The sequence below is a fragment of the Chiroxiphia lanceolata genome, chromosome 3 (assembly GCF_009829145.1).
Source record: "Chiroxiphia lanceolata isolate bChiLan1 chromosome 3, bChiLan1.pri, whole genome shotgun sequence".
Lineage (NCBI taxonomy): Eukaryota > Metazoa > Chordata > Aves > Passeriformes > Pipridae > Chiroxiphia > Chiroxiphia lanceolata.
Window position 1 is genome coordinate 61,225,894 of NC_045639.1, and position 24,462 is coordinate 61,250,355.

General features: G+C 38.8%; 1 protein-coding gene across 2 annotated transcripts in view; it reads right to left on the reverse strand.

Annotated features, from left to right (window-relative positions):
* LAMA2 (laminin subunit alpha 2) overlaps positions 1-24,462 on the reverse strand; it is a 359,058-nt gene that overhangs the window by 20,725 nt on the left and 313,871 nt on the right. For both annotated transcript variants that reach the window (XM_032682503.1, XM_032682504.1), the window contains exons 49-56: positions 19,051-19,210; positions 15,099-15,223; positions 13,090-13,252; positions 9,379-9,523; positions 7,402-7,540; positions 5,733-5,744; positions 3,151-3,271; positions 726-944 (exon numbers count right to left, since the gene is read on the reverse strand). In XM_032682503.1, the coding sequence (XP_032538394.1) occupies positions 726-944; positions 3,151-3,271; positions 5,733-5,744; positions 7,402-7,540; positions 9,379-9,523; positions 13,090-13,252; positions 15,099-15,223; positions 19,051-19,210 (1,084 nt within the window). The remainder of the gene's footprint in view (positions 1-725; positions 945-3,150; positions 3,272-5,732; positions 5,745-7,401; positions 7,541-9,378; positions 9,524-13,089; positions 13,253-15,098; positions 15,224-19,050; positions 19,211-24,462) is intronic.

Here is a 24,462-nt window from a genome sequence, read left to right on the forward strand (position 1 = left end):
GGAGAATAATGAAATATCATTTCCCAGAAGTCCTGAACAGAGAAAGTATCAAAACATTCTGTTTATTGCTGCCATAGTATGTCTGTCAGGATTATAATCAAGATTTAATCAAGATTCGAATAACTTCTAACAGCAACCACACTTCTATCAGTTAGTCATTTGGGACACTGTGGATTTATACACTGTGGATTTGTATTTTATGGGAGAGAAGGAGAGGCTGGAGTGCTTGAGTCATATATCCCACAGCAGTGATCCCAAACAAGAGTCTTATCTTACACTACTTTCAGCAGCTTCTTTTTTTTCTCTTTTGGTCTCAGGGGAATTAGAATGATCCTCATTTATATCTCTATGAAGAGGAATGAGAGAGTTTCTAAGCTTTAATGGTGCATAAGTAGCCCTCAGAATGAGATTTGGATTTGGTTAGGGTTATTTAGGTTTGGTTAAAAAAACCAACATGGAATGTGATTAAAAAAAAATCTGCTGCTTAGCAACAAGCAATGGATGCCTTACTGTGAATCTGTAAGAAAAACAGTTACTCCAGTGCAAAAAAAAATTCTGAGCTTCTACCAGATTCTTCATCAGATAAAGGATAGCATTAGAAATCATTTATTCCCAAGCACTGAACTTTAACTTAATTATGAATATCTGACAGTGTCTTAAAACAAACCAAGTGGAATCTCAGTAAAATTCTGGGTTTTCTTTATCTTTTGCTAGGTTCCTCATACCTGTCCTGTCTGTCTGCGTTTTCTCCTCAGAGGGGCAGCTTTCCTTGCAGTGTACCTGCGCTTTCTCCTGGGGGGGACAATTGTACCACTTGTGCCAAACAAGATGATCCCAGATTCATTCTTGGTGCTGAAGGAGAGATTGATTTCTGTGCCAATGTCAAAAGAGACAGGCTGCAGTTCCACAAAACCTGGCTTGGAGAAGCTAACTGTATAAATGTTCTGCAGGAAGAAAAGGAGAGTAAAGGTCATTAGTAGAATTAAAAGCAAGAGTATGAACACACAGGAAGATTTCTTAACTAAAAGAATAAACTATGTAAATGTAACCAGTGTGAAGAGATGAAAGTAATAACAAACAGCAATTTACTTCTCAAAGTGTTGTGCAAACACTAATTTACCTGTTTATATCTGGCATCATTAGCATATTTCTGAAATCCTGTCTTACAGGAAGGCAAAGTTCCAGTCTTATATCAGTATATCCTCTTGAATTAAAAATAGCTGTTCAAGGGTGGGTTTTTTTATATGAATGTTTTCCATTAGTTAATACAGTTGGACCTTTCTCTTGAATTATTAAAATAGGTAACAACAGCCAACATGAAAATAAACTAGATTCTGTTATTCGTCAAAAATGCCCAGAAGATACTTTTCAATTATCAGTCATTGTTGCTTCACTAAGAACCACTGCTTTCTTTATTACTTAGACTCATGAATGAAGCATTTGTTGCACATGGCCCAAGTCTTTGGACATTGGTATCCATTAACACAATTTAAAGAGTAGAATATGTCATCAAATAATAAATCAATGCATACACCTGAAGATTTTCTGTCATTGCTGCCAATTTATGTATTATTCTAGCTGTGGAAGACCAGTCTATAGAAAAGTGACTTCTTCTAAAGTAGTATACAATTTTTTAAGTACAGTAGAACTGTTTTCAGGTCTAGAGAAGAGATTATGCCACATAAAATCATTGCTGGTGGTGCTCACCTTTCTCTGAAATATGAGGACATTTAAAAAACTGAGTGCATATCAGTCTTTATCTTTTACTTTTACTTCACTTCCTCTTAATTTTCCTACATATTTTGTTTTGTACATTTGGAATATTGTATTTCTTTCCTCAACAAAATAATTAATCCAATTAGATTTCATACTCTGAAACCTCAAGTGTTACAAAATTATGTGAAAAGTAAAGTACTTTCTAAGATTCATAGCAATAGAAGAAAATGAACACAACTATCCTACTTTCCTATTCCATAAAAATCTACAATAAATGAAAACAAACATGAACCTCTGTAGCAAATTTTTGCTGAAACCAAATCTGTAAGATTTAAAAGCATTTGAGCAACCTGCTTGTTTACAGTTTAGCTTTATCACAAACTTGAAATCTTAAAATGTGGATCTCATAACAAATCCATCTTGTCTAATATCCTGTGTGAGTTCTACTGTTGTGTGCTTTTTTGCTCTGATGAGGGCCAGAGCTACAAAGGATAAACAAAGAAAAATAGAGCCCTCATCTTTATTTTGGCCTGGCTAAGTTCCAGTTACTGTCTGAAGGAAACTTTTAATGTTTTGTAGAAAAAAAAAATGTTTGAAGAGCATCAGGTTAACAACAACTTATTTGGATTTACTGTAGCGATATCTGATATGGAACATCTGCTTGCTAAAACTAGTATAGATTTCCAGAGAAGAAATACTAACTATTTATTGGGAGACAAGTGTTACTGGAAGTATCTTTTATATATGAAGACTTTTCTTTTCCATGGAAAATTACTACATTCTCTCCCAAATTTCAGATCACATTCCTTGAATTCTATATTCATTGAAAGGCTGCTAATTGTAAGCAGCAATAATCGAAAATAAATGGTCCTGAGTTGTATTTAAAGCTAAAATAACATCAATTTTTCACATTCTTCATGATAGGTAAGAAATGTGCCTTCCAGCTCAGTGGTAACTCATAATACTAAGTGCTCATACCTCAGGTTTTATGTAGTGAACGACTTTAGAATAAAAATTTTAAAAAATAATTTAAATCCTTGGGTTTTATGTGCATCACAATTTTTTAGCTTTTGCAATGTTGTCAGTAACTACCTTCATTAATTTCAATAATGCCCATTTTAGTCAGCTGAAACAAAACTAGATCACTGCCATACAAATCAGAAAATCCTACCCTTTAGGGACGGGGATATCACAACTGGCCTGGGATACTATCCAAGAAGTTAGGTTCTGGAAAACTGGTCTACTTCCTGATCAGAAGGACTTATTATTTCTTTCTCTTAAATATAACTGTTTGGATTTTCAGGTTAGATTCCTATTTGTTAGATTCTTATTTAAGGAATATGCCTTATACAATTAATCTATTATGCCATAAAAATCAGAAACCAGAAAACATTTATACCCATTAAGGCCAAAACACATGGAACTCAGACTAACCTCCAGTGTGCATCCTTTGGTTAGACCAACAAAATCAGGACTACTCAGTATATTATATGGTGTCCTTGAAATTTCAATGTCTTTGAGGCAGCCTGTGTATTTCTCTAAGTTCACTTCAGGCCTAAAAAACATTTAGAAGTACAATGTGTTTTCAAAAATACAGATTAGGGAGAACACAGTCAGCCACACACACACACATACACTTTCAGATGCACAGATGCTTGATTTTTATCTTAACTAACCACATACACTCAAATGCTGCCTTCTACCATCTATCAGCACATACTGCACTCTGCTTTGCATCAGTCAAAGCTGTAATGGGAGATTCATCTAATAATCTCAAATTGACAACAGTCCCCTTTTCCATTTTTTCTTTCTTTTCTTTAGGTTTTTTGATTGGTTGGTTGGTTGGTTTGGTTCTGGGTTGTTGTTTTTTTTTTTTCCTTTGGTAAAGGAGTGCTGTCACCTCTGGTGTTAAAATGCAGTGAGCTATAAAATAAGGAAACTGTTGTTCCTTAGGCAAAGCAGAAAGATGCAAGCTAGGAAATCATAACAGTAAGGAGAGACCTGAAATGGAAGACAAGTTTCATTCCTCTTTTTGCATGCTAGATCCTAATGAAAGAGGAACTTAAACAGCATACAAACATTTTTTCTATGTATTTTATATTCCCAGAATCTTTCTTATGAAAACTGCTGCGTATTTTCTTACGACACAGCAATACACTTGACTTTCTCAGGTAGTTAAAGAAAACAAAACACTTGGGTTTGTTACAGAATGTATCTATCCAGAAAAGGAAAATATTATAACAGAATTCAAGTTCCATGTCTGACTCATCAGCTGGCTGACAGAAGAAATTAGAAGCCCCTTGAATGTTAACACCAAAGCTATCATGCTTTAATGCAAAAGTATAATTTCCCAGGCCTGGGAACACCAGAGTGAGACCACAACTGCTGGCAACATCTGAACCAGGCTTGCCAGAAGAAAAGCCTTAGAAAGTCACTTCAGAAAAAAATGTTGCCATTCATACTATGGAGAGTAAATCCAAAAAGCAAAAAAGCACTAGTTAATTCGCTCACAGTATTATTCATGACTGTTTTCTAGAATATCTGAAAAAGATGAACAGCTCAAAGGAAGAAAAATGAATTTGGAAATTAAATGAGTTAAAAATGGTGTGGGGTGGGGAGAGGTGGGGTGAGGGGGGAGAAATCGTGAAGCAACAAACATTTCAGCTCCCTGGAAGAAAAGAAAAAAATTTAAAGAATATTAATTACAAAATAAACCCGTTTTGCATAGATACTAATCAGCTGCACCTTTTGGCACTGAAAGTTATTCTTTGCATTATAGCCATCCTAGCAAGCATGATGTATTCTCTGGCAAATTAGTATCCTTTACATAAGTTAAAGCGAGCATCTGGTTTACTAAAATGATCCATATGCTGCTTTATTTACAGTCATGTAGTTATGGTCACCTTTCATTTTTCATTTTTTTTCCCCTAGCTTTCTCTAGTTCCTTTATGGACTTATCTTTTCAGCTGCAGAACAGTTTTGCTGTTGTCAGTGGTGCCCATAGTCTCCTGTATTTGCCATCCAGAAACCATTCTTGTTACTACCCTCTTGCTGCCCTGTCCAGTGACAGAGTGCCCTTATCCTGTTCTGTACAAGCAGTTGTTGTTATAATTCCCAACCCATATCACAGAATCACAGAAGGGGTAAGGTTGGAAGGGACTACAGTGGGTCACATCTGGTTCAATCTCTTTGCAAACGCTGAACACTTGCTCAGTGTTTTAAGTGTTCCCTTTTTCCTTGTTCCTTTCCAAAACATGCCAGACTAGGTCCAAGTTCACTCAGATCTGGGTCTTTTTTTTTTTTTTTTCCCTTGGCCAAGCTAGAATTAGTTTAAAGGGAGAACAAGAAACAATTTCTAGAGCTCGGAAGGAAATAATCTTTCTCACAGTCAGGGCAGAGGTATGGGGGTGAAATTCCACTTTTCAAGTTCAAGCCAGGAATTAAGCTGCAAAACACAGTGAATTTCAGTTCTTATCTGAGCATATTAAAGCAAAAGTAATGGATAAAAACAGCTGCAAACTGAAAACGCAATCAGAAATAGGTGACCTCCTCTGTCTTCCGCTCATCCTCCTGTTCTTAAACTGAGAAGTGGTAAATTTCACAAAAATCTGCCCCTTGCTTTCATACTCTCCTCAGTAATTACTTAACAGCCTCTAAGCACAGTGCTCCTTGCCTCACATTGGTTTACACTGCTCTTACAGCCTGGAAGTTGAAGCAAAAGCAATACAGCTGGCTGTAGCTTTTCTTCCGAGGCAACAAACGCAGCTGAAGTAAGCAGCTGCATGAAGAAAATAAAAGTTGCTTGTGTAGGTGTGTGCAGAGCGTGTAACATGACAGTGCTAAGCACTTGGGAGCAGCTTTGCTAGTTGTGGCAGGAGCAGCTCACTGAACTAAGAGCCTTAGCGTAACAGCTGGTATAAATACCGCCTACACGCTGCTGCTGTGCTGCCGCCCGTGCTTTCAAGCTGCATTTACTAGACACATGCAAGTCATGCAAGTAATCTGATTATTTTTACCTTGCTTTCATACTGGGGTGAGAAAGTAAAACAAAAGAAGAAAACAACAAAAATGAATTAATTGTAGCAAATGATAATTCTTGTATTGTTACTTTGTGATGCTTATTAGCAAAATTCAAACATTTCACAGTGAAGCAGATATTCGTAATTTACAAGCAACATATAACAATTAACAGGTTTACTCTGCAAAAATGCTATCTTAAAATGTAATATATCAGAGGGCTTTTATAATTTGTTACTATACTTGGCTATGAGTAAAAGCAAACCACGTAAAAGAATTTGGCAGAACTGACATGACCTGGTAATTACAAAGTCATGGATACCTCAGCGTCTATTGTTTGCAGTAGTTCAGCTTTGCCCTAATCCCCCTTTCACTACTTTTGATTCTAATTTACCATAACATTCATCTTGCCTCAGTCACTGATGAATCATAGCCGCAGGCAAAATGGTTACCACAGGTCCAAGTAGCTGTGGTACACTGATTTTTTAAGCAACCACAAAGGAAGTGGAAGATAATGGCTCTAGACATTTTGTTATGCACTGATGTGATTTCACAATTACATAATATAGTGTTATATTTCATGACTAAAATAGATCTTAGATCTTTTTATTGCTGGGTGATTTGACATCAGAGGTCAGTTATTATCCTAATAAATTAACAAATACGTCCATTCTTTTAGTTACAGAACAGTCTGTGGACTAATCACAACAGTTCCTTGTGCACAAGACCAGTTCAAGGCTGTCATTATGCCATGTAGTTAAAGCTGACACAGATTAATGGGCTTGTTTCTGTGTTGCTCATCTGTTCATGGTAGCACAGAATTCTCTTGTTCTTGTCATTGCAAAACTGCTGAATATTCATTTAAGCTTTCAGTAAGGTTTTGGTCTATTTAAAGACATGTAATAAAATTACTAAATTCAAGTATCTGTTATCCCATTTCTTTAGTTTATTGAAGTTGAGGTTAAAGTTTATGAATAACACCATGTAATATTTAAAAAGTAAATACCAGGAATTTTATTTGTGTAAGAAATTCAGGATCAGACTTCTAAAGGGAAAAGGTTGTCAGACTTTATTCTATTTACATTAAATATATCAAGAATATTTTATCATATACTTTAAGTCCTGAATATAGGAAGAATTTTACCTAAGGAGTCCAGGAACCTAAGTCTACAAATAATGTTAAACAATATCTAAACAAAATATTTTAATACATATTTAAAGTATACTGACATCGATTATGCAAAAGCAGGGATACTCATTTAACAGTAATTCCATGAGGAGTAGTTCAATTTTTCTACTCATGCACAAGGTAAACACTTGTCCTTAATTTTGTTGAGGTATAGAGCCATTTCTATAAGTCTGCAGCGACAAATTCTATTCATCAAATAAAAAATACTTTAAAAGTCAGCTACATCATGATTCTTGCACAGTATCACAAAGACATACTGCACTGCTACTGTTATTTCCATTGTATTTGTGTAAGGTGAGCTGTGTGAAATACACCGAAATACACAACATATGCAAATAAAGCATCATCTGCTGTGGCAATATATATTGGGAATTCACCACTCATCGCAAGCGAACTTGAAAAATAAATACAGAGAATAAGATTACAGTGTATTTACATTCCCTTATCAAAGGTGAAGAAATTGGTTTGAGCCACGTTACCTTAGATTTCTCAGGGTTGGCAACCCCCCAAAATATATTTTCTCATGTGCTTTTAAGTTGAGTCCAAAGTGGCTGCCTGTAGAAGCTGTTGCTATGGTCTCTTCTTCATTGGTGTCTATGTCTACAATTGATACGTTGGCTAAAAGAAATTTCAGATTAGTTTCAAAATATTGGACATGAACAATGATGTCTTAATGTAAGAAACCAACAGAGAAATATTTGGAGGGTTAGCAAGTGAGGGGAGAGGCAAGGAGGGCTGTATTTTGCAATTAAGATATTGGATTTCCACATTGTGTAATTATGGGCAGGGGAAGAGACCTGCACTTTTCTCTGTTTCCATAACAACCTGAATAACTATAGCAGTTCTGTATGCTTTATTTTTATATATTCTCTAAACCTGTTTCAGTTTGGTGTCTTCTTTGTGTCACTGGGCTTTGGAGCTAACACTTCAGGACAGAGTCGAGACAGAAGAGATCATTTTATGTCTAATTTGTGATCTCAGTCCAAAGATTGCCACTTGAACAGGATTTTTTAGTGTAAAATTTGGTTAAGCATTGTCATTATGTGCCTTAGAGATTGGTGATCAGTCACTCTAAACCAATTTCACACCCAAAGCAGTTAGTTACTGTCATGTCTAATTCAGTCTGGAGTCAGTGATGCGCTACACACAACCATCTTATTTAAGTGCTTGTTCCATGTATATTTTTATGTATGGATTAATAAATAATATAAAGTTCAGTAAAAGAGATGAGACTCAGTGAAAAATGCTGAGCAGTCTCCAAGAAAGATAGGGATGTTCTACCACAGGGATGAAAAGGAAGGATTCCTTCCTTCCTTCCTTGAGAATTGAATGTGGGAGAGACTTTCCTGCTGTACCTTACCAAAACCAGATTAATTTTCCTTTCATTTCTAGACCTGTATCCTCTTTATAAACACATGATATTTAAATGCTATTAATAAATTACAATTATGTAACATTGTATTTTATCTTAATATCTCCTGAGTTAAATATGAACTAATATAACTGGCTAGCAATAAAGCATTCATCCTCTAAAGGTGCAGCAAATCTGTGAGTGAGAGCTCTAAATTATTTTGGTCACTGTCTCAGCTCCCAAATCTACTTCAGCCAAATGACAAGGGAGAGGGACTGTGTTTGAGGTATAAAGGCCAGGTACAGAACTGGAACTGCAGGGGGCAGAGGAGGAGGAGTGTGTTCAGTGGCTCATGGTGACTGCAGATGCAGAATGCAGAAAAACTTCAGAATACAAAGGCACAGAATAGGCCACAGTTGTCATAATTAAAATTAATTTGTCTCAGGTAAGATTATATCAGCCCTCTAATTAGATTATAAACAAAAAAGGGGTTTGCCAGCAATGGTAGCCAGCATTCTTTGTGATCTTATCAAATGCCACCACTTCACATTTTGCACCAGCAGACTGATTAAAGAATCAGTAGAATTTCTGGAGATGTTCCCAGTTGTTTCCCTGCAGACTGAGGTTGTTTCCCTGCAGACTGAGATAGCGGCACACTACATATCATTAGGGAATATAAAATAGTTGTTGTGTTCATCTACTGAGGTACTGTACTATCAGTAACAAAGTCAGTGCTTTTTTTAAGTGCTTTAGTATATGCTGAGCATGAGAAGACTGTATAGCACGAAAGCTATTGCTGTCCTAACAAAAATCACACTGGTGTGTTTCATGATTTGGAACAACATCAGGGAACTGATGAAAAGGTTTGTTTTTTTTCCCACCCAGAAGAATTTTAGAATACAATTTATGTAATTATATAAGAGAATTATGCCTGAAAAATAGGCTACCTGTCCAGAAAGACCCATTTGATCTGTAATCTAAACAAAAGAAGTTGCTAAATCATTAGAACTTTATCATTCCCACAACATCTTCCCTGTGATTAGATGGTTAGCTATACTGTACAGGTAACTGGGAAAGTCATGGTGTTGACATCACAGAAACTTACCTTGCTTTTGAATTCTTGACAGGGTGAAAGATTTCCACTTGCCATCATTATGATTTTGGTTGCTGACAACAGAAGCTGTACCTGAACCCAGATCATAGCTGACTTTTATACGTCCACCACTCAGTTCTACGCTCATGAAATCCTTCTGTTAACGAAAAGGATTAGATACACAATAGTGACTTTTGTTCATTTTGGTTAGAGGCATATGACATTAAATAAACACGTTTTAGTCCTAGGTGACATCAGACAATTTTTTTCAAGCTTTAAAAATAAAAAAAAAGTGGGCATTTACTGCCCAGGATTCTAATATACAAAAGTTTGATGCCAACAAGTTTTTTTCTCCCCTTTTATTCTCTTCTGAATTGCTAACTTAGCTGGAATTTTGCTAACAACTTAGCTGGATTTTTGATGGGATGTCTGTACTTCTCTTTTGTTGGACTGAGGACAGAAATAGACATTATAATTACCTGTAACTAATACTCTGCTTTGAAGATACATCTTTACTATAGTTAGAGTATTTTCTACATACCTCGCAAGGCAGAAAACTAGAATAGCAAAGATGGTAAAATGGACACATTTTACCAGGATTCCCAGGGAGTAATCTGTACTAATGAAGCAATAGAAAGCTACGAACTCTCTTATTTTCACCAACCACTGACACCAGTATCTAAGCAGGAACTGGTGATGGCTGACTGGACCAATGATATATGCTCCAGTACCTACAGAAAAGGAGCTGGCAGGATACAAAGAGCAAAACAAATAGCCAGGGAACTTAACAGCATGATAGGCATTAAGTAATGCCTGGAACTATGACCCAGAATGTGAATGTATCAGAAAATTTTAATTATAATTTTGCTTACGGCCAGTTCCAACTTTTCTCGGAGTAAAATTTAAGAAACTCAGTATTCTAGATACTTAGGCAAGTCTATCCATGCATCACTAGAAAGAGCATCCTCAAAGTTTTTATACAGTGGGACAGTATCTTCAGAGACAAACTGTGTCAGGGTCCAGTTGCCTTCCAGCTCCCAGTGTTATTCAGACATTCAAGTAAATAATTTTTTGTAGAAAACTAAATAAATTAATAATAATGATACAAGATCATCTAAAATAATTACATTAATTATACTTTCAATATTCAATTACAAAAGTTAATTAGAAAAACTACACGAATACTTCATTATCACGATAAAATGCCAGCTTTTCTTTTAGTCAGTCAGGAGGAGCACACTCCTCCTTGATCTCATGGCTGGGCTTTGCGAATGAAGATTTGGGAAAGGCTCTATCCACATTTGTTACAAGCACGCTGGTGACTAATAAGGCCAATGTGAGATAGATGTGTCCGATCGCAAAAGGTACAATAGAAAGACTCCCTAGGTGGTATGTTCTGCAAGACACAGTTCTTTCTGCGTTGTCTTTTCTCCTCGAGAGTGATCTTGCATGCTTTCTCAAAGGAAGCAGCAGCGTTATAGATGGTGTATCTCCAGGCCTCCTGATTGGAGGCCAGAGTAGACCAGTTATGATGATCAATATGGCCAAGGCTGAGATGTTGTTTCAGGGAGTATCTTCTCTTTGGGGCTTCTCTCTTGCGGCAGCCAGTGGCAAGTCCACCATAAAGCAAGATCTTAGGGAGGCGGTGGTCCTTCATCCTTGAGACGTGCCCTGCCCGGCGCAGCTGTGTTCTCAGCAACATGGCCTCAATACTTGTGACTGCTGCTTGTTCTAGAACAGATGGATTGGTCACATAATCTGACCAGTGGATGTTTAGGATTGTACAGAGGCAGCGTTGATGGAAGCGTTCTAAGAGACGCAGGTGGTGGCGGTAGATGACCCATGATTTGGACCCATATAAAAGAGTAGACAGCACAATGGCTCTGTAAACACTGATCTTTGTACTTTTCTTCAAGTGTTTATTTCGCCAATCTCTTTTATGGAGTTTTCCAAAAGCACTATATGCCTTTACTAACCTGTTGTCTATCTCTCCGTCAATCTTACCATCCGAGGAGATGAGGCTGCCTAGGTAATTAAACTGCTGAACTGATTTGAGTTCTGATTGGCCAATGGTGATATGGGGATGATGGAAGACTTCCTGAGGTGCTGGTTGATAGAGAACTTCTGTCTTCTTTAAGCTGACTTCCAGCCCAAAGAGCTCAGAAGCGTCTGCAAAGCAGGATATTAAACGCTGCAGAGCTGCTTCTGTGTGGGCAACAAGGGCTGTGTCATCAGCATAAAGCAGCTCCCGGACAAGATGATTTAGTGTGGGCCTTCAGTCGCCTTAGGTTGAATAGGCTTCCATCAGTATGATATCTAATGAAGATACCGTCCTGATCATCGAGGTCTGCCGTGGCCCTTTGGAGCATCATGCTGTAAAAGACTGTGAATAGAGTTGGTGCAAGAATGCAGCCTTGTTTCATACCATTGGTAACTAGAAAGGGCTCAGGAAGTGCATTGCCATATCTGACTTGGCTGTGCTGATCCTCATGAAGTGAGATGATCATTTTAAGGAACTTGGGGGGACATCCTAAACGTTCCAAAATCTGCCATAGACCTTTTCTGCTCACAGTATCAAAAGCCTTGGTGAGATCAACAAAGGTTACATGGAGACCTTTATTCTGTTCCCTACACTTCTCTTGCAGTTGTCTGAGAACAAATACCATGTCTGTGGTACTGCTGTTGGCTCTGAAACCACACTGGCTTTCAGGTAGAATTCCTTCTGCTATAGTGGGTATTAATCTGTTCAAAAGTATTCTTGCCAGGATTTTGCCAGCAATGGAGAGCAGAGTAATACCATGGTAATTTGAACAGTCTGATTTAAATCCTTTCTTCTTATACAATGTGATGATGACTGCATCACAAAGGTCTGATGGTAGTTCACCTAGTTCCCAACAGTGCACCACAAACTTGTGGAATTTAGCATGGAGTGCTTGGAAAAGACTGATTTAGACAAACACGTTTTTTATAAAACAGTGACTTCTCAGTAATTCTTCAAGACATTGGTGAGAACTGCTGCACCTAATTTCTGGCCCATGTGAAAGGGTTGAGGAAAGGATTCCGTTCCCAGTCAGTCATGCAAGTCAATCTGGATCAGAGATGCTGAAGATGGGTTATTCAGAACTGGACAGATGTGTTTATAAATAATTTCTTCCTATTGTCCACACACAGTTGATACTGTGTATGAATAAAAATCTTGAGCAACTTCATAACTAATGTTTCTATTCTCTATTTCAGCTCTAAAAGGCCCTATCTGTAGACCTTGTAAAAATATGATCACCATTACATCCTGCTTGTTGCACTATTCAGTTCCTCTTTAACGCCACTCACATTAAACACAAACTTTTTCTTCATATCAGTAGGAGTTCTATATTCTCCCTGCCCTCATTCTGCAATATTTTAAACTATGAATATACAACCACAACTGAAAATGTTTGCACAGATTCACATTTGCAGTAAATGAAAATTAATTAATAATTTCCGAAAAGCTGGAATTCCCCTCAGTCTAACATAATGCTCAACAGCCAGCAAACATTAGGTAGTCAACCTCCACACTATAACATTGTCTTCACTTGGACAGCAGTGAAGCATCACACCAGGCAACATCATACCAAGACAGTGGTACATTAAATTACTAATTGTTTTCATAATCTGATTAATTCAGCCACTGCAAAGACGGCATGAAACCTGTAAGGAGTATAGAGGTTAGCTGATTGTTCTTACCAAGTCATCAGTAGCAAGATACATCAGCAGGGCATTTGATGAGAAGGTCCTGAATTTGAACATGACTGTGGAAATATTGGGGTTCCAGCGGATTGGGCGGCTCACCATGGCATAGCTGTCACCATCGAACTGGACCGTCCCTTCACCATCTGCCACCTGTGGGCTGAAAAGAGGCAAACCCAACCATTTTCCTTTGCCTTGTGAGGTTAAAAGAAAAAGTGGGGGGCTAGGGGAGTGTGGGGACACCTCTTGGGAGCCTTCCTGAACTTGGTTTGATTTCATATCAAACCTCTGTTCTGACAAGTAAAGCTGTAAGGTCAGCTCATCAGCTGTCCAACACAAAAACGCACCTGTGAGGAAGACGGAAGAGGAATATGTCACATACATCTATCTCACGGTCTGCGATGACTCATTTTGCACTCCTCAGTGTAAAATAGCATTAAGTACTCTTTCATCTTCTAATAAATCTTTGTTTCATTATTCTTACTGATTTTACAACTTCTGGAGGGTCCAAGAATTAAAACCCTGGAAACTGTGATTCTCTATTTACCCACAATTTACAAACCTTGCAATCAATTCCTTCATAATTTTCGACATTCCCGAAATTACAAAACAGGAAAGATCAGGCCTCGAATTTGATTGGTATGATTTTATGATAGACTTTTTGTCCATTTCTGTCACACAGAACAGACAGCTGCAAGACAGCAAGCTTTTGATTTAATCACAAACATAACTGAATTTGAACACAGGACCTACATGTGAAATATTGGCCAGGAGCATGTTTCCCATTTATCTTGGAACACATGCAAGGGTCTTGAATGTAGTCCTCTCACCTTCCATAGCTGCACTTAACAGTTTTGCAACTAGACTTTGCAGGAGAATAGGACTCTTTCTGGTACTGGAACAATGGGTTAAGGTAAAAGGAAGCTTGTAATTCAGTTTTCTACAAATCTTCAATCTACTATTCTTTTTTCAATCTCTCTCGACCACTCCCACTCCAAGCAAGCAGACCTACACTATTACTACAGTTATAGTCAAGGAAATCCTCTGGTACTTCCAAAATTGTTTCAGTTCATGACTGGAATTTCCAACACTTTCAAAGGGCTAAGCCTTAGCAGGATGTAAAATTAGGCTGCTAGTTTGAAAAATTACCCACTCTTAACTTCCCTGACTGGGGCTACAACTATTTTACCTAACATTAAGACTGCCAAATTCACTACAACAGGAACATTTAAGAGAATAGAACTGATTTCATGGAGAGGGTCACTGTGAATATGTGAGAGACGTGGAGTCTGTCCTTTTTACATGATCATTCCCAGGCCTGGACTGTGCTGTAGTATCAGGTGGTGCCTCTGTATAAGGGTCCTCAGCTTTTGAAGCTGAGACATGACACAGCAAAGTGTTTGAGATAAGTTTGGTCAGAAAGAGGAATGAAGATCGCAGCTCTCTGAGGACAAGGCTGCATCTGGAAAGGAATTAACTTGTTTTAAAGTTCCCAAACAGAGTTCTGAGCCTATATATGTGAAACTGGGTCCTGTCTGGATGTGCCATTTACCCTACTTGCAACTACAAGGTCACAGACAGGAACAGGATTTCCCATCCTATTCTGAGAATGGAAACACCTTTCTGTTGTGGGGGTCTCTGCTTTCTACACTGTGAAAGTCACCTTGAGGCACCTGCCTCTGCTTCATGCTGTGTAAGATATGCAGGCACCCACAACACAGCTGTCTATGAGCCAGACTCAATCCCACTATGCCTCTCATGCTCTCTCATGCTTTGACTAATCCTGGTTATTGGTTGTGAGAAATCTTTCCATCGCAGCACTGCTACACCAGTCTTACACCATCAGTCTTACTTCTGATAAAACATTGACCACATTTGGTGTAATTGCAACCTAACTTCTGTTGCATACAGACTGGACCTTGATGGCTGCTTTGGAAATTCCTGATGCTTACCACCAAATGTAATGACAGGTTTCTAAAGAAGATGAAAAACAGTGCTTTACCTACCTGACAGCACACCCTTTGCAGTCGCCTTCAATATCCCTGAAATTCCAGAGTCCTATGGGTTTGCTGTCTAGAAAGGTTTCACCCATGCAGCCAGTGAAGGTGGTGACTCTTACAGCATCTGACTTCTGCAACAGAAAACAAAAACCTCCTTAGAATGCAATTCAAAGTGATCTTCTGTGTCTGAAAACATAACTGGTATGAAAATCACAAATACCATAAGATGCTTCTTAATATTTCGAATATCAAGAGTAGTAGCTAATCTTAGAAGCCCTCCTATAGAACAACTGATCAGTGAAAATGTGGGAAAAAAAAAAAGATTGTATGGATTTGAGACTGTGGGGAAGGCCCAGGCAGAACAACTCCTGGAGAACAAGGAGCTGCTCTGGTTTCCACCATCAGTTTTCCTGGCTATTCAAAGAGTTGCCTGCTCTCACCTGTTCAAGGTCTATCTGGGTTTTCATTTAAGACTTCATAGAAAGGACTATGAGGAATCTTGCTCACAATACAATAAGCAACATAATAACCATTATCCCCCGCTGCAAAATAGAGTACATTTTTCACATCTGGTCCTGTCCTGAATGGCCCAAGGGCTACAGCGTGGGCAATCTCCTGCTTAATCTGTTCAAATGCTTGCTGCTGTTCAAGGCCCCAATGGAAATCATTCTTCTTGTGGGTTATCAGAGAGAGAGAGCTTACGATTTGGCTGTACTTAGGGATGTGCATTCTCCAGAAACCTTTGGCACCCAGAAAAGCTTGTGTTTCCTTCTTGCTGGTCAGTGGGGCCATTGCTGTGACCTTATCGATGGCTTCTGTCGGGATCTGATGATGTCCATCTTGCCACTTGACCCCCGGGAACTGGATCTCTCGGGCAGGTCCCTTGATCTTACTCTTTTTGATGGCAAAACCGGTTCCCAGGAGAATCTAGAGGATTTTCTCTCCCAAAAACCTCCTCTGCTGTGTCTCCCCATAGGATGATGTCATCAATATATTGCAGGTGTTCTGGTTCCTCATCCTTCTCTAGTGTAGTGTGGGTCAGTCCGTGGCAGATGGTGGGACTGTGTTTCCACCCCTGGGGCAGTCGGTTCCAAGTGTACTGCACACCCCTCCACGTGACAGCAAACTGCGCCCTGCACTCTGCTGCTAAAGGGATGGAGAAGAACGCATTTGCAATGTCAATAGTGGCATACCATCTCGCTGTCTTGGACTCCAGCCCGCACTGGGGCTCCAACATGTCTGAAACAGTGGCACTCAGCGGTGGGGTGTCTTCATTCAGGCCACGATAGTCCACAGTCAGTCTCCATTCTCCATCAGACTTACGCACAGGCCAGCTGGGGCTGTTGAAGGGTGAGTGGGTCTTGCTACCACCCCTTGGCTCTCCAGCTCACAAATCATCTTACGGACACGGATCACAGAGTCTCGGTTTGTTCCGTACTGCCGACAATGCACAGTTGAAGTGGTAATTGGCACTTGCTATTCCTCAACCTTCAACAATCCCACAGCAGAAGGGTTCTCTGAGTGGCCCAGTAACAAATTCAATGGCTTAGCTGCCTCTGTCTCCACAACAGCTATTCCAAAAGCCCACCTATGTCCCTTTGGGTCTTTGAAATACCTGTTCCTGAGGTAGTCAATGCCCAGGATACATGGGGCATCTGGATCAGTCACAATGGGGTGTTTCTGCCAGTCCTTCCTGGTCAAGCTCACCTCAGCTTCCAACACAGTCAACTCTTGAGACCCTCCAGTCACCCCAGAAATGGAAATAGCCTCTGGTCCCACATGTCCTGATGGCATTAATGTGCATTGAGCATCAGTGTCAACCAAAGTCTGGTATTCTTGTGGGTCTGACATGCCAGGCCATCGGATCCACACAGTCCAATAGACACAGTTCTCCTGATTCCAAAAGAGAACTACGGGGCCAGAATTTTTCAGCCACGGGCACCAATTTACAAACTTAACAGCAGCCACAATAGAAATTCTACTTAATGCTCGAAACCCTCGAAATGGAGCAGACTGTCCAAGCTAAAAGACTAAGTGTGAACTCAACTGTTACACCTGTAAAGTTCATGCTGAACTTTGGATACAGAAAAAAGTGCAGGTGGCAAAGCAATTAAACTCCATGTTGCATCAGAACTCATTAAGCTAGGGTCACGCACATATGTGCTTACGAGATCATAACATGGTACCATAATGAAGGTAGTAACATTTGACAGTACACAGAGTACTCAGATCAAAATTCTCTTTCTAAAAATACCTTGTTTCATTTAAATTTCACTTCATCAATATGAGCTGATTAAAAATCTATACACTTAGCTATTTGAGACAGACAAGCACCTGCTGTTTTACATACAGCAATTACAAATATTAAGGTCTTGCAAGAGAACATGGAGAAGTGCAATTTGAAAATATTCAAAGAAAAGTATGACTTAAAAAAAATTATTGTGCTATTGATGTTTCCCAGGGTAATTGGAAAGGTTTTAATTAACAACAAGTATGAACTTAATGTCAGTTCTGAGAAATCCATGATATCTAAGTATCATAGTCATCTACTCAAGTCAGATGAAAGATGTTTGTAAAAACCGAAAATGAACCTTCTTATTGAATACACTGCAAAGATGCACATAAAAAGGGATTTGGACAAAACCATAGGACAAATCTAAAGCACTCCAAATCCCAATAATATGAAAAAGCAGATTCAAAGATTTAAGATATATCGGTGATCTTGATTAAATGTCCACAAAGCTTTATAGTTTTAGAAAAGTCTCAGTTAAGGTCTTAATTTTTTAAGCCTGACAACTGTACTACATGATGACAGAAATTCCCAAAACCATGAAGTTATAATTTATCTTTTAATTCACACACTCCATTTGAACAAAATAAATCTGATAGTGTTTAAAACCCTAAATTGCAAATATACTAGTCATATCAAACTTAGAATAGACTGCTTTCCTACCTCTCCCCTTGTCCTTATTTACCTGGAAGAAAAAAGAATTCAGGAGGGTTTTCCTGCTAGGATAAAAAATACCTGGAGAAGTTACTGAGGTTGAAAACAGTTGTTCTGACATCAGGGTTTTGCATTTCAATTTTTTGTATATGGTGTGATTTTAACCCTTGAGGACATATACAAATTTTAGGGTAAAAAAAATTCTTTGAGTTCACTCTTAGAGAAAGTCTAAATTTTAGCTTTTTTTAAATGGTAAAATATTGACCAGGAAAAAAATAGTCAATTTAAACTGTTTTGTAATGAATGCCACTGGAAAATAAATGCTAGTTAGCTTTTATTGGAGAACATTTTTTTTAAAGATTTCCATACATTCTATTTGGCATAAATCTTCTATTCACTCCCTTTAAGTTTAACAATGTAGAAGAAGTCATCAGAAGGGTGAACAGGCAAAACCAAGAGAAAATAGATCAGGGGTCTGATGCAGGTAGCAGTTAAAAAGAAAGGTAGTACAAGGGAGGAAATTGGAATAAAAATTAAGAAAATAAAGCAGAAATACCAGAAGTAGACTGCAAAGGAGAAAGTGATATGATGGATATATGACGAAGAAAAAACCCTGAATGCAAAGGAAAATATGCTGTTATATTGTTAGGAGACCAGAAATGTATGGAAACAGAAATTAGTTCCTGAAAGCCTGTCAGAGCAGCAGTATGTCCAAGGTAAAGCATCAAGCTAACCAGCAGGAATTAGTTGCTTGGGCTAAACTCTGCATTAATACAACCAGCCATAGGACCTCTGATTAGAAGTTAGCAGCATGGGCAGTGAAATCTCAGGTCTGTGCACCTAGGTGTATGCAAATCCCAAAAATCTTTCTAGAGTGCAGGTGTACTACTTGCTATTAAAGCACCTACTACAATGATGTCAGCATATTAAAATTTACTATTTCTATTTTAAGCAATAACAAAACTTGTCCACATAAGCAGCCAGTTAATACACTATTACCAGTCAAGACATTACCTTAATTTTTTCAGTTAAACCACCAACAAACAGCACGGCATTGACATCTACATCCAGAATGGTATATCCAGGTGGAGAGACAGCACTGAATGTCGCTGGCACAATGCTGGCTTTAGGACCATCCAGAGCTCGCACTGATATTGTGCCATTTTTCCCAGTCCTAGAGATTTAAAAACAATAATATAAGCATAAAAAGTCAGTAGTTACACCAAACATAGGAAAAGTCCATTTTATATGGTATCTTTTAACAGAGGCATGAATTAGTGATCTGATTATACTCCATTTTGATACAAATGAACAGACTAATATGCCTGCATAAGTTAAAGACATGATTACAGAACCAGACTTTTTTCTCACCTGAATGTCCTTTTTGAACAAAATTCACTATACACATGGAGCTTGACTAAAAAAAAGAAATTGCATTTTTTTAATTACTGTGATGAAATTAGTGTTAAGTAGTTGTTTCTTGACATAACAAATGTTGCAGGTAAGGTTCCAAATGAAATTTCGGAATTTCATAAGGTTTATTAGATTATATTTGAATTGAAATGAATGATCATGTGATAAAGTGCTTCAGTTTCCTTCACTGTGATGCACAGAGTTTGCATTTTTTGCAGTGGAGCTCTCTAGTTGCTTATCAAACAGGTACAAACCCCATTACAATTAAGAATGTTCCTGCACAGTCCTCTATGAATCACATCAAATACTGATGGTAACAACAGCAAGAACAGACTTTGCCATTTGTTAACAGTTTCTGAATCTGTTTTCTACTTCTTAGGTTATATTAATGTAGTAACTGGCACAGAAAGAGTTTGCTGACATGTATTTACAACAGAAAGAATAGACTGTGGAAGGATGATTCCTCCTAGTCTTTCAGATATATCGAAAGGTATTTCAAAGGAAACTTGAATAATTTTGAATCCTTTGCAATAAATTGCTTAACGTTACTTTAGCTTACAGCAGTATGGATAGTAGCTTTTCACAGAAAGGTGACTACTTAACAGAAGTAAGCTATTAGGTACTTTTAGTCACACTACAAATGAGTGTTTCGTCCCAAACAGATGGATCATAATCAACACACATAATTTATGGGGCCATAATATGATTGTAGAAATAAGCATGGAATATGACCTAAATCTTGTCATGAAGTATTTAGTATGTTTAGTAATGTGGTAAAGGTGTGGTGGGGAGATCAGGCAGAGGGTCATCAAATATTGTGGATTTATAGATAACTTTGGAAATTGCTACTTTATCTCATTTTTAATAGGATGCTGGATTTCCCATGATGACTGTCATGTTGATTTGGAAATTCCTAACATGTATGCCAGATCTTGAAATCTAACTAGCACTGAAACACACAGCATGGATACCATTGGAACTTTGCTAACTTACACGTTTCATACTTAATGTAGAAAAGCACCATCTAAAACAAAACTCTCTTTTTTCCATAACAGCTTACAAAGAGTATATACCTATCAAGAATGACTATCAATTTTTTTAGATTACATGTGATATTTTACTGGCTGCCTGATTAGACTCTAAAAATTAATCAGTGCCTGTTTTCAAGCTAGGCAAAATGGAGATTTTTCTCAGAAAAAAATTTTATATCTATATTTGTGAAAAAAGTTTCTAGGGAAAGAAAGAAATACAATTAAATATAAAATTCACAAAAAAATTTCCATATATAGCTTTTCTAGATAAAAAGTTACATGCCCATCCCATCAAGATACTGCCAAGTCCCAACCAGAAAGGTAAAAAAAAATTCCTTTGATTTTCTAAAATCCTGAACTTTGTTGCATGCAAAGATGCAAAATTCCTTTTTGCTTAATTAGAAAACAAAAAAACAAACCCAAAACTAACATGACTGGCTTGGAATGTTGAAATAAGAAGCAAACTAAAAGTTAAATAAATCTTTACTTCAAGAACTTACATGTAGAGCACAGCAAGGAAAACTACAGAACTTAGGCTACTGAATAAGCTAAATGAAGACACTGCCATCCTGTATTTATGGAATTCCTTGATTTAGAATAGAGAGTGATAAGATCTCCTCCAAGCCTCCTTTTCTCTAGGCTAAACAACCCCAGCTCCCTCAGTGTTCCTCACAGAACTTATGTTCCAGACCCTTTCTCAGCTCCATTGCCCTCCATCTTTCTTGTAGTGAGTGGCCCAGAATGGAAAATGGGATTCGAGGTGTGGCCTCAGCAGTGCTGAGTACAGGGGGATGATCACTTTGATTATCCTCCTGGTCACACTATTGCTGATACAGGCCAGGATGTCATTGGCCTTCTTGGCCATGTGGGCACACTGCTGGCTCATGTTCAACCATTGTTGACTAGCACCCCCAGGTCCTCCTCCAAGAAGCAGCTTTCCAGCCACTCTGCCCCAGCCTGTAATGCTGACTGGGGTTGTGACCCAAGAGCAGGACCGGGCACTTGGCCTCATACAGTTGGACTCAGCCCATCGATCCAGCCTGTCTAGATCCCCCTGCAGTGCCTTCCTGCCCTCCAGCAGATCAACACTCCCACCCAAATTGGTGTTATCTAAAAACTGACTGAGGGTGTCTGTGATCCCCTTGTCCAGGCCGTTGATGAAGATGTTAAATAGAACTGACTCCAACAGTGACCGTGAGGAACACCACTTGTGACCGGCCATCAGCTGGATGTAACTCCATTCATCATCAGTCTCTGGACTCAGCCATCCACACAGTTTTTGAACCAGCAAACAGTGCACCTGCCCAAGCCCTGAGCAGCCAGTTTCTCCAGGAGAACATTGTGGGAAACGGTGTTGAAGGCTTTGCTAAAGTCTAGGTGAACAACATCTACAGCTTTTCCCTTAGCCACTAAGTGGGTCACCTTTTCATAGAAGGAGATCAGGTTGGTCAAGCAGGACCTGCCTTTTGTAAACCCATGCTGGCTGGGCCTGATCCCCTGGTTGTCCTGTGCATGTCGTGTGATTGCTCTCAAGATTATCTGCTCTAAGACCTTCCTTGGCACCAAGGTCAGACTGACAGCCCTGTTGTCCCCTGAATCCTCTTTCTGACCCTTCTTATAGATGGGTGTCACATTTACCAACTTTCAGTCACCTGGGATGTCCCCAGTTGAACAGGACTTCTGGTAAATGATTGAAAGTGGCCTGGTGAGATTTTCCACCAGCTCCCTCAGTTGTCTTGGGTGAATCCCATTCCCGTGGACTTGTGTGTGTCTAAGTTGCAACTGGTTTATTACAGAAGGTTTATTGATGTGAAGCCCTTTAAAGGATAAAAGTTTTCAATGTAATAACTGCCAAAAGACAAAGTTACTAGAAACCTTTTTAAAACTGTGAAAATCTGATGCTTTCTGAAAGTTACTGGCAAGTAACTTTCTGAAAGTTCCAGTCTATATTGTGCTGAAATCAGGATTCCAGTTTAAAAACATTCAAGTGCAATAATGCAAAAGTCACTGAGCAGACTGACACATTTTAGGGTGTCTAATAATTCACAAATAGTATGCATGTCTTTCATCTTCAAACAGACTGAAATGCTAACAATGGAGTCTCTGCAATAAATAATTCTCTCTTATTTATGGAGGACAATGGATCTTAAAGGAAGATCCTGGTTAACTTGACAGCAAAAAGATATTTCTATCCTGTGCATGACAAGTCATCAGGTTAGAAGATATTTTTCTAGTGATAGTCAGTCCTGTAAAACTGGAGGATTACAGAAGATGTACCAGCACTGTGTGGCTGACATGCAAAAAGGCACTGATTAGGGCACTAAATTGGGAGGAGCTGTTGACTCCCTCAAGAGCAGGGAGGCCCTGCAGAGAGACCTTAAAAAATCAGAAATGGGCAATCACCAACTGTATGAAGCCTAACAAGGGCAAGTTTCTGCACCTGGGATGGGGCACTCTTGGTTGTGTGTACTGACTGGGGAACAAGAGGCTGGAGAGCAGCACTGTGGAAAGGGACCTGAGAGTCCTGGTCAACAGCAAGTTGAATATGTCAGCAGTGCCCCGGCAGCCAGGAGGGCCAACTGTGTCCTGGGGGAGCATCAGGGAAAGCATCGCCAGCTGGTGGAAGGAGGTGATTGTCCTACTCTACTCTGCTCTGGTGCGGTCTCATCTTGAACATTGCGTACAGTTTTGGGCACCACATTATAAAAAAGACATTAAGCTATTGGAGACCAGCCAAAGAAGGGCCACAAGGATGGTGAAGGGTCTGGAGGGGAAGCCGTAGAAGGAGCAGCTGAGGTCACTTGGTCTGTTCAGCCTGGAGGAGACTAAGGGAAAATCTGATTGCAGTCTTCAACATCCTCATGAGGGGAAGCAGAGGGGCAAGTACATATCTCTTCACTCTTGTGACCAGTGACAGAACTTGAGGAAATGGCATGAAGCTGACTCAGGGGAGGTTTAGGTTAGATATCAGGGAAAAGTTTTTTTACCCAGAGGGTGGTTGAGCACTGGAACAGGTTCTCCATGGAAGTGGTCACAGAAACAAGCCTGTCTAAGTTCAAGAAGCATTTGGACAATGCTCTCAGGCACATAGAGTGATTCTTGGGGTGACTTCATGATCCTTGCGGGTCCCTTCCAGCTCAGCATATTCTATGATTCCATGGAAAATTTATGTAATATCATACATGCAGTGTTTGCTCTTTAGGAGATGCACGAGGTAAATGAGATGACTTTCGCGAGTAATCAACATTAGATTAGAAAACACCATGTAGAAACCTCTGCTCCTTGACCCCTTGAAAGCACAGAAAAACTTCACTGAAAAACATGGCTTAGAAATGCTACAGTAGTTTAAGACCGAATTCTTGCTGAGCTACACTGGATGTGTCTAAAGTGAACTTGTGATTCAAGCATCCTTTGTCCTCAAAGGAAGGGCACTGCTTAAACTCTGTCATTAACAATCAAAACAAAGGTAATACTTAAATTACAGTTGATTAAAATCAAAACTAATCAGGTTCTGCTCCTAATCGAGGCCTGCTGAATTGAAGTGACATTGCTTTACTGATCTAGTGAGTCTCAAAAATATTCTCTCATCCATTTGACTGTCTCACAGAATTGACATTATCTGCATGTTGTAAATCTCCTTTAAATCATTTTGTCACATACTGTTATGCCAGATTTTCCTTTGTTAATTGAAACTTTGATTGATTGCAGTTCTTGATGCCAATTAGATTTGCTTCTGTAAGCAGGTAAGTAACTATGTAAGTGACATTTGTTAAACTCCTGTACCATCAAAGTATAGGGAATTTCTTTATTTATTCCTATTGGAACAAATAAATTTTACTTCAATTCCATTAAAAAGAATTCAAAATATTTCCTTGCTAGCCTCTGCATATACAATAAAATGCAAAGGATCAGTGTGCTTTAAATAAAAAGGTGATGAAAATTAAAAGTGTCCCTGGAAAACAGATGCAGTTATTATCAATTA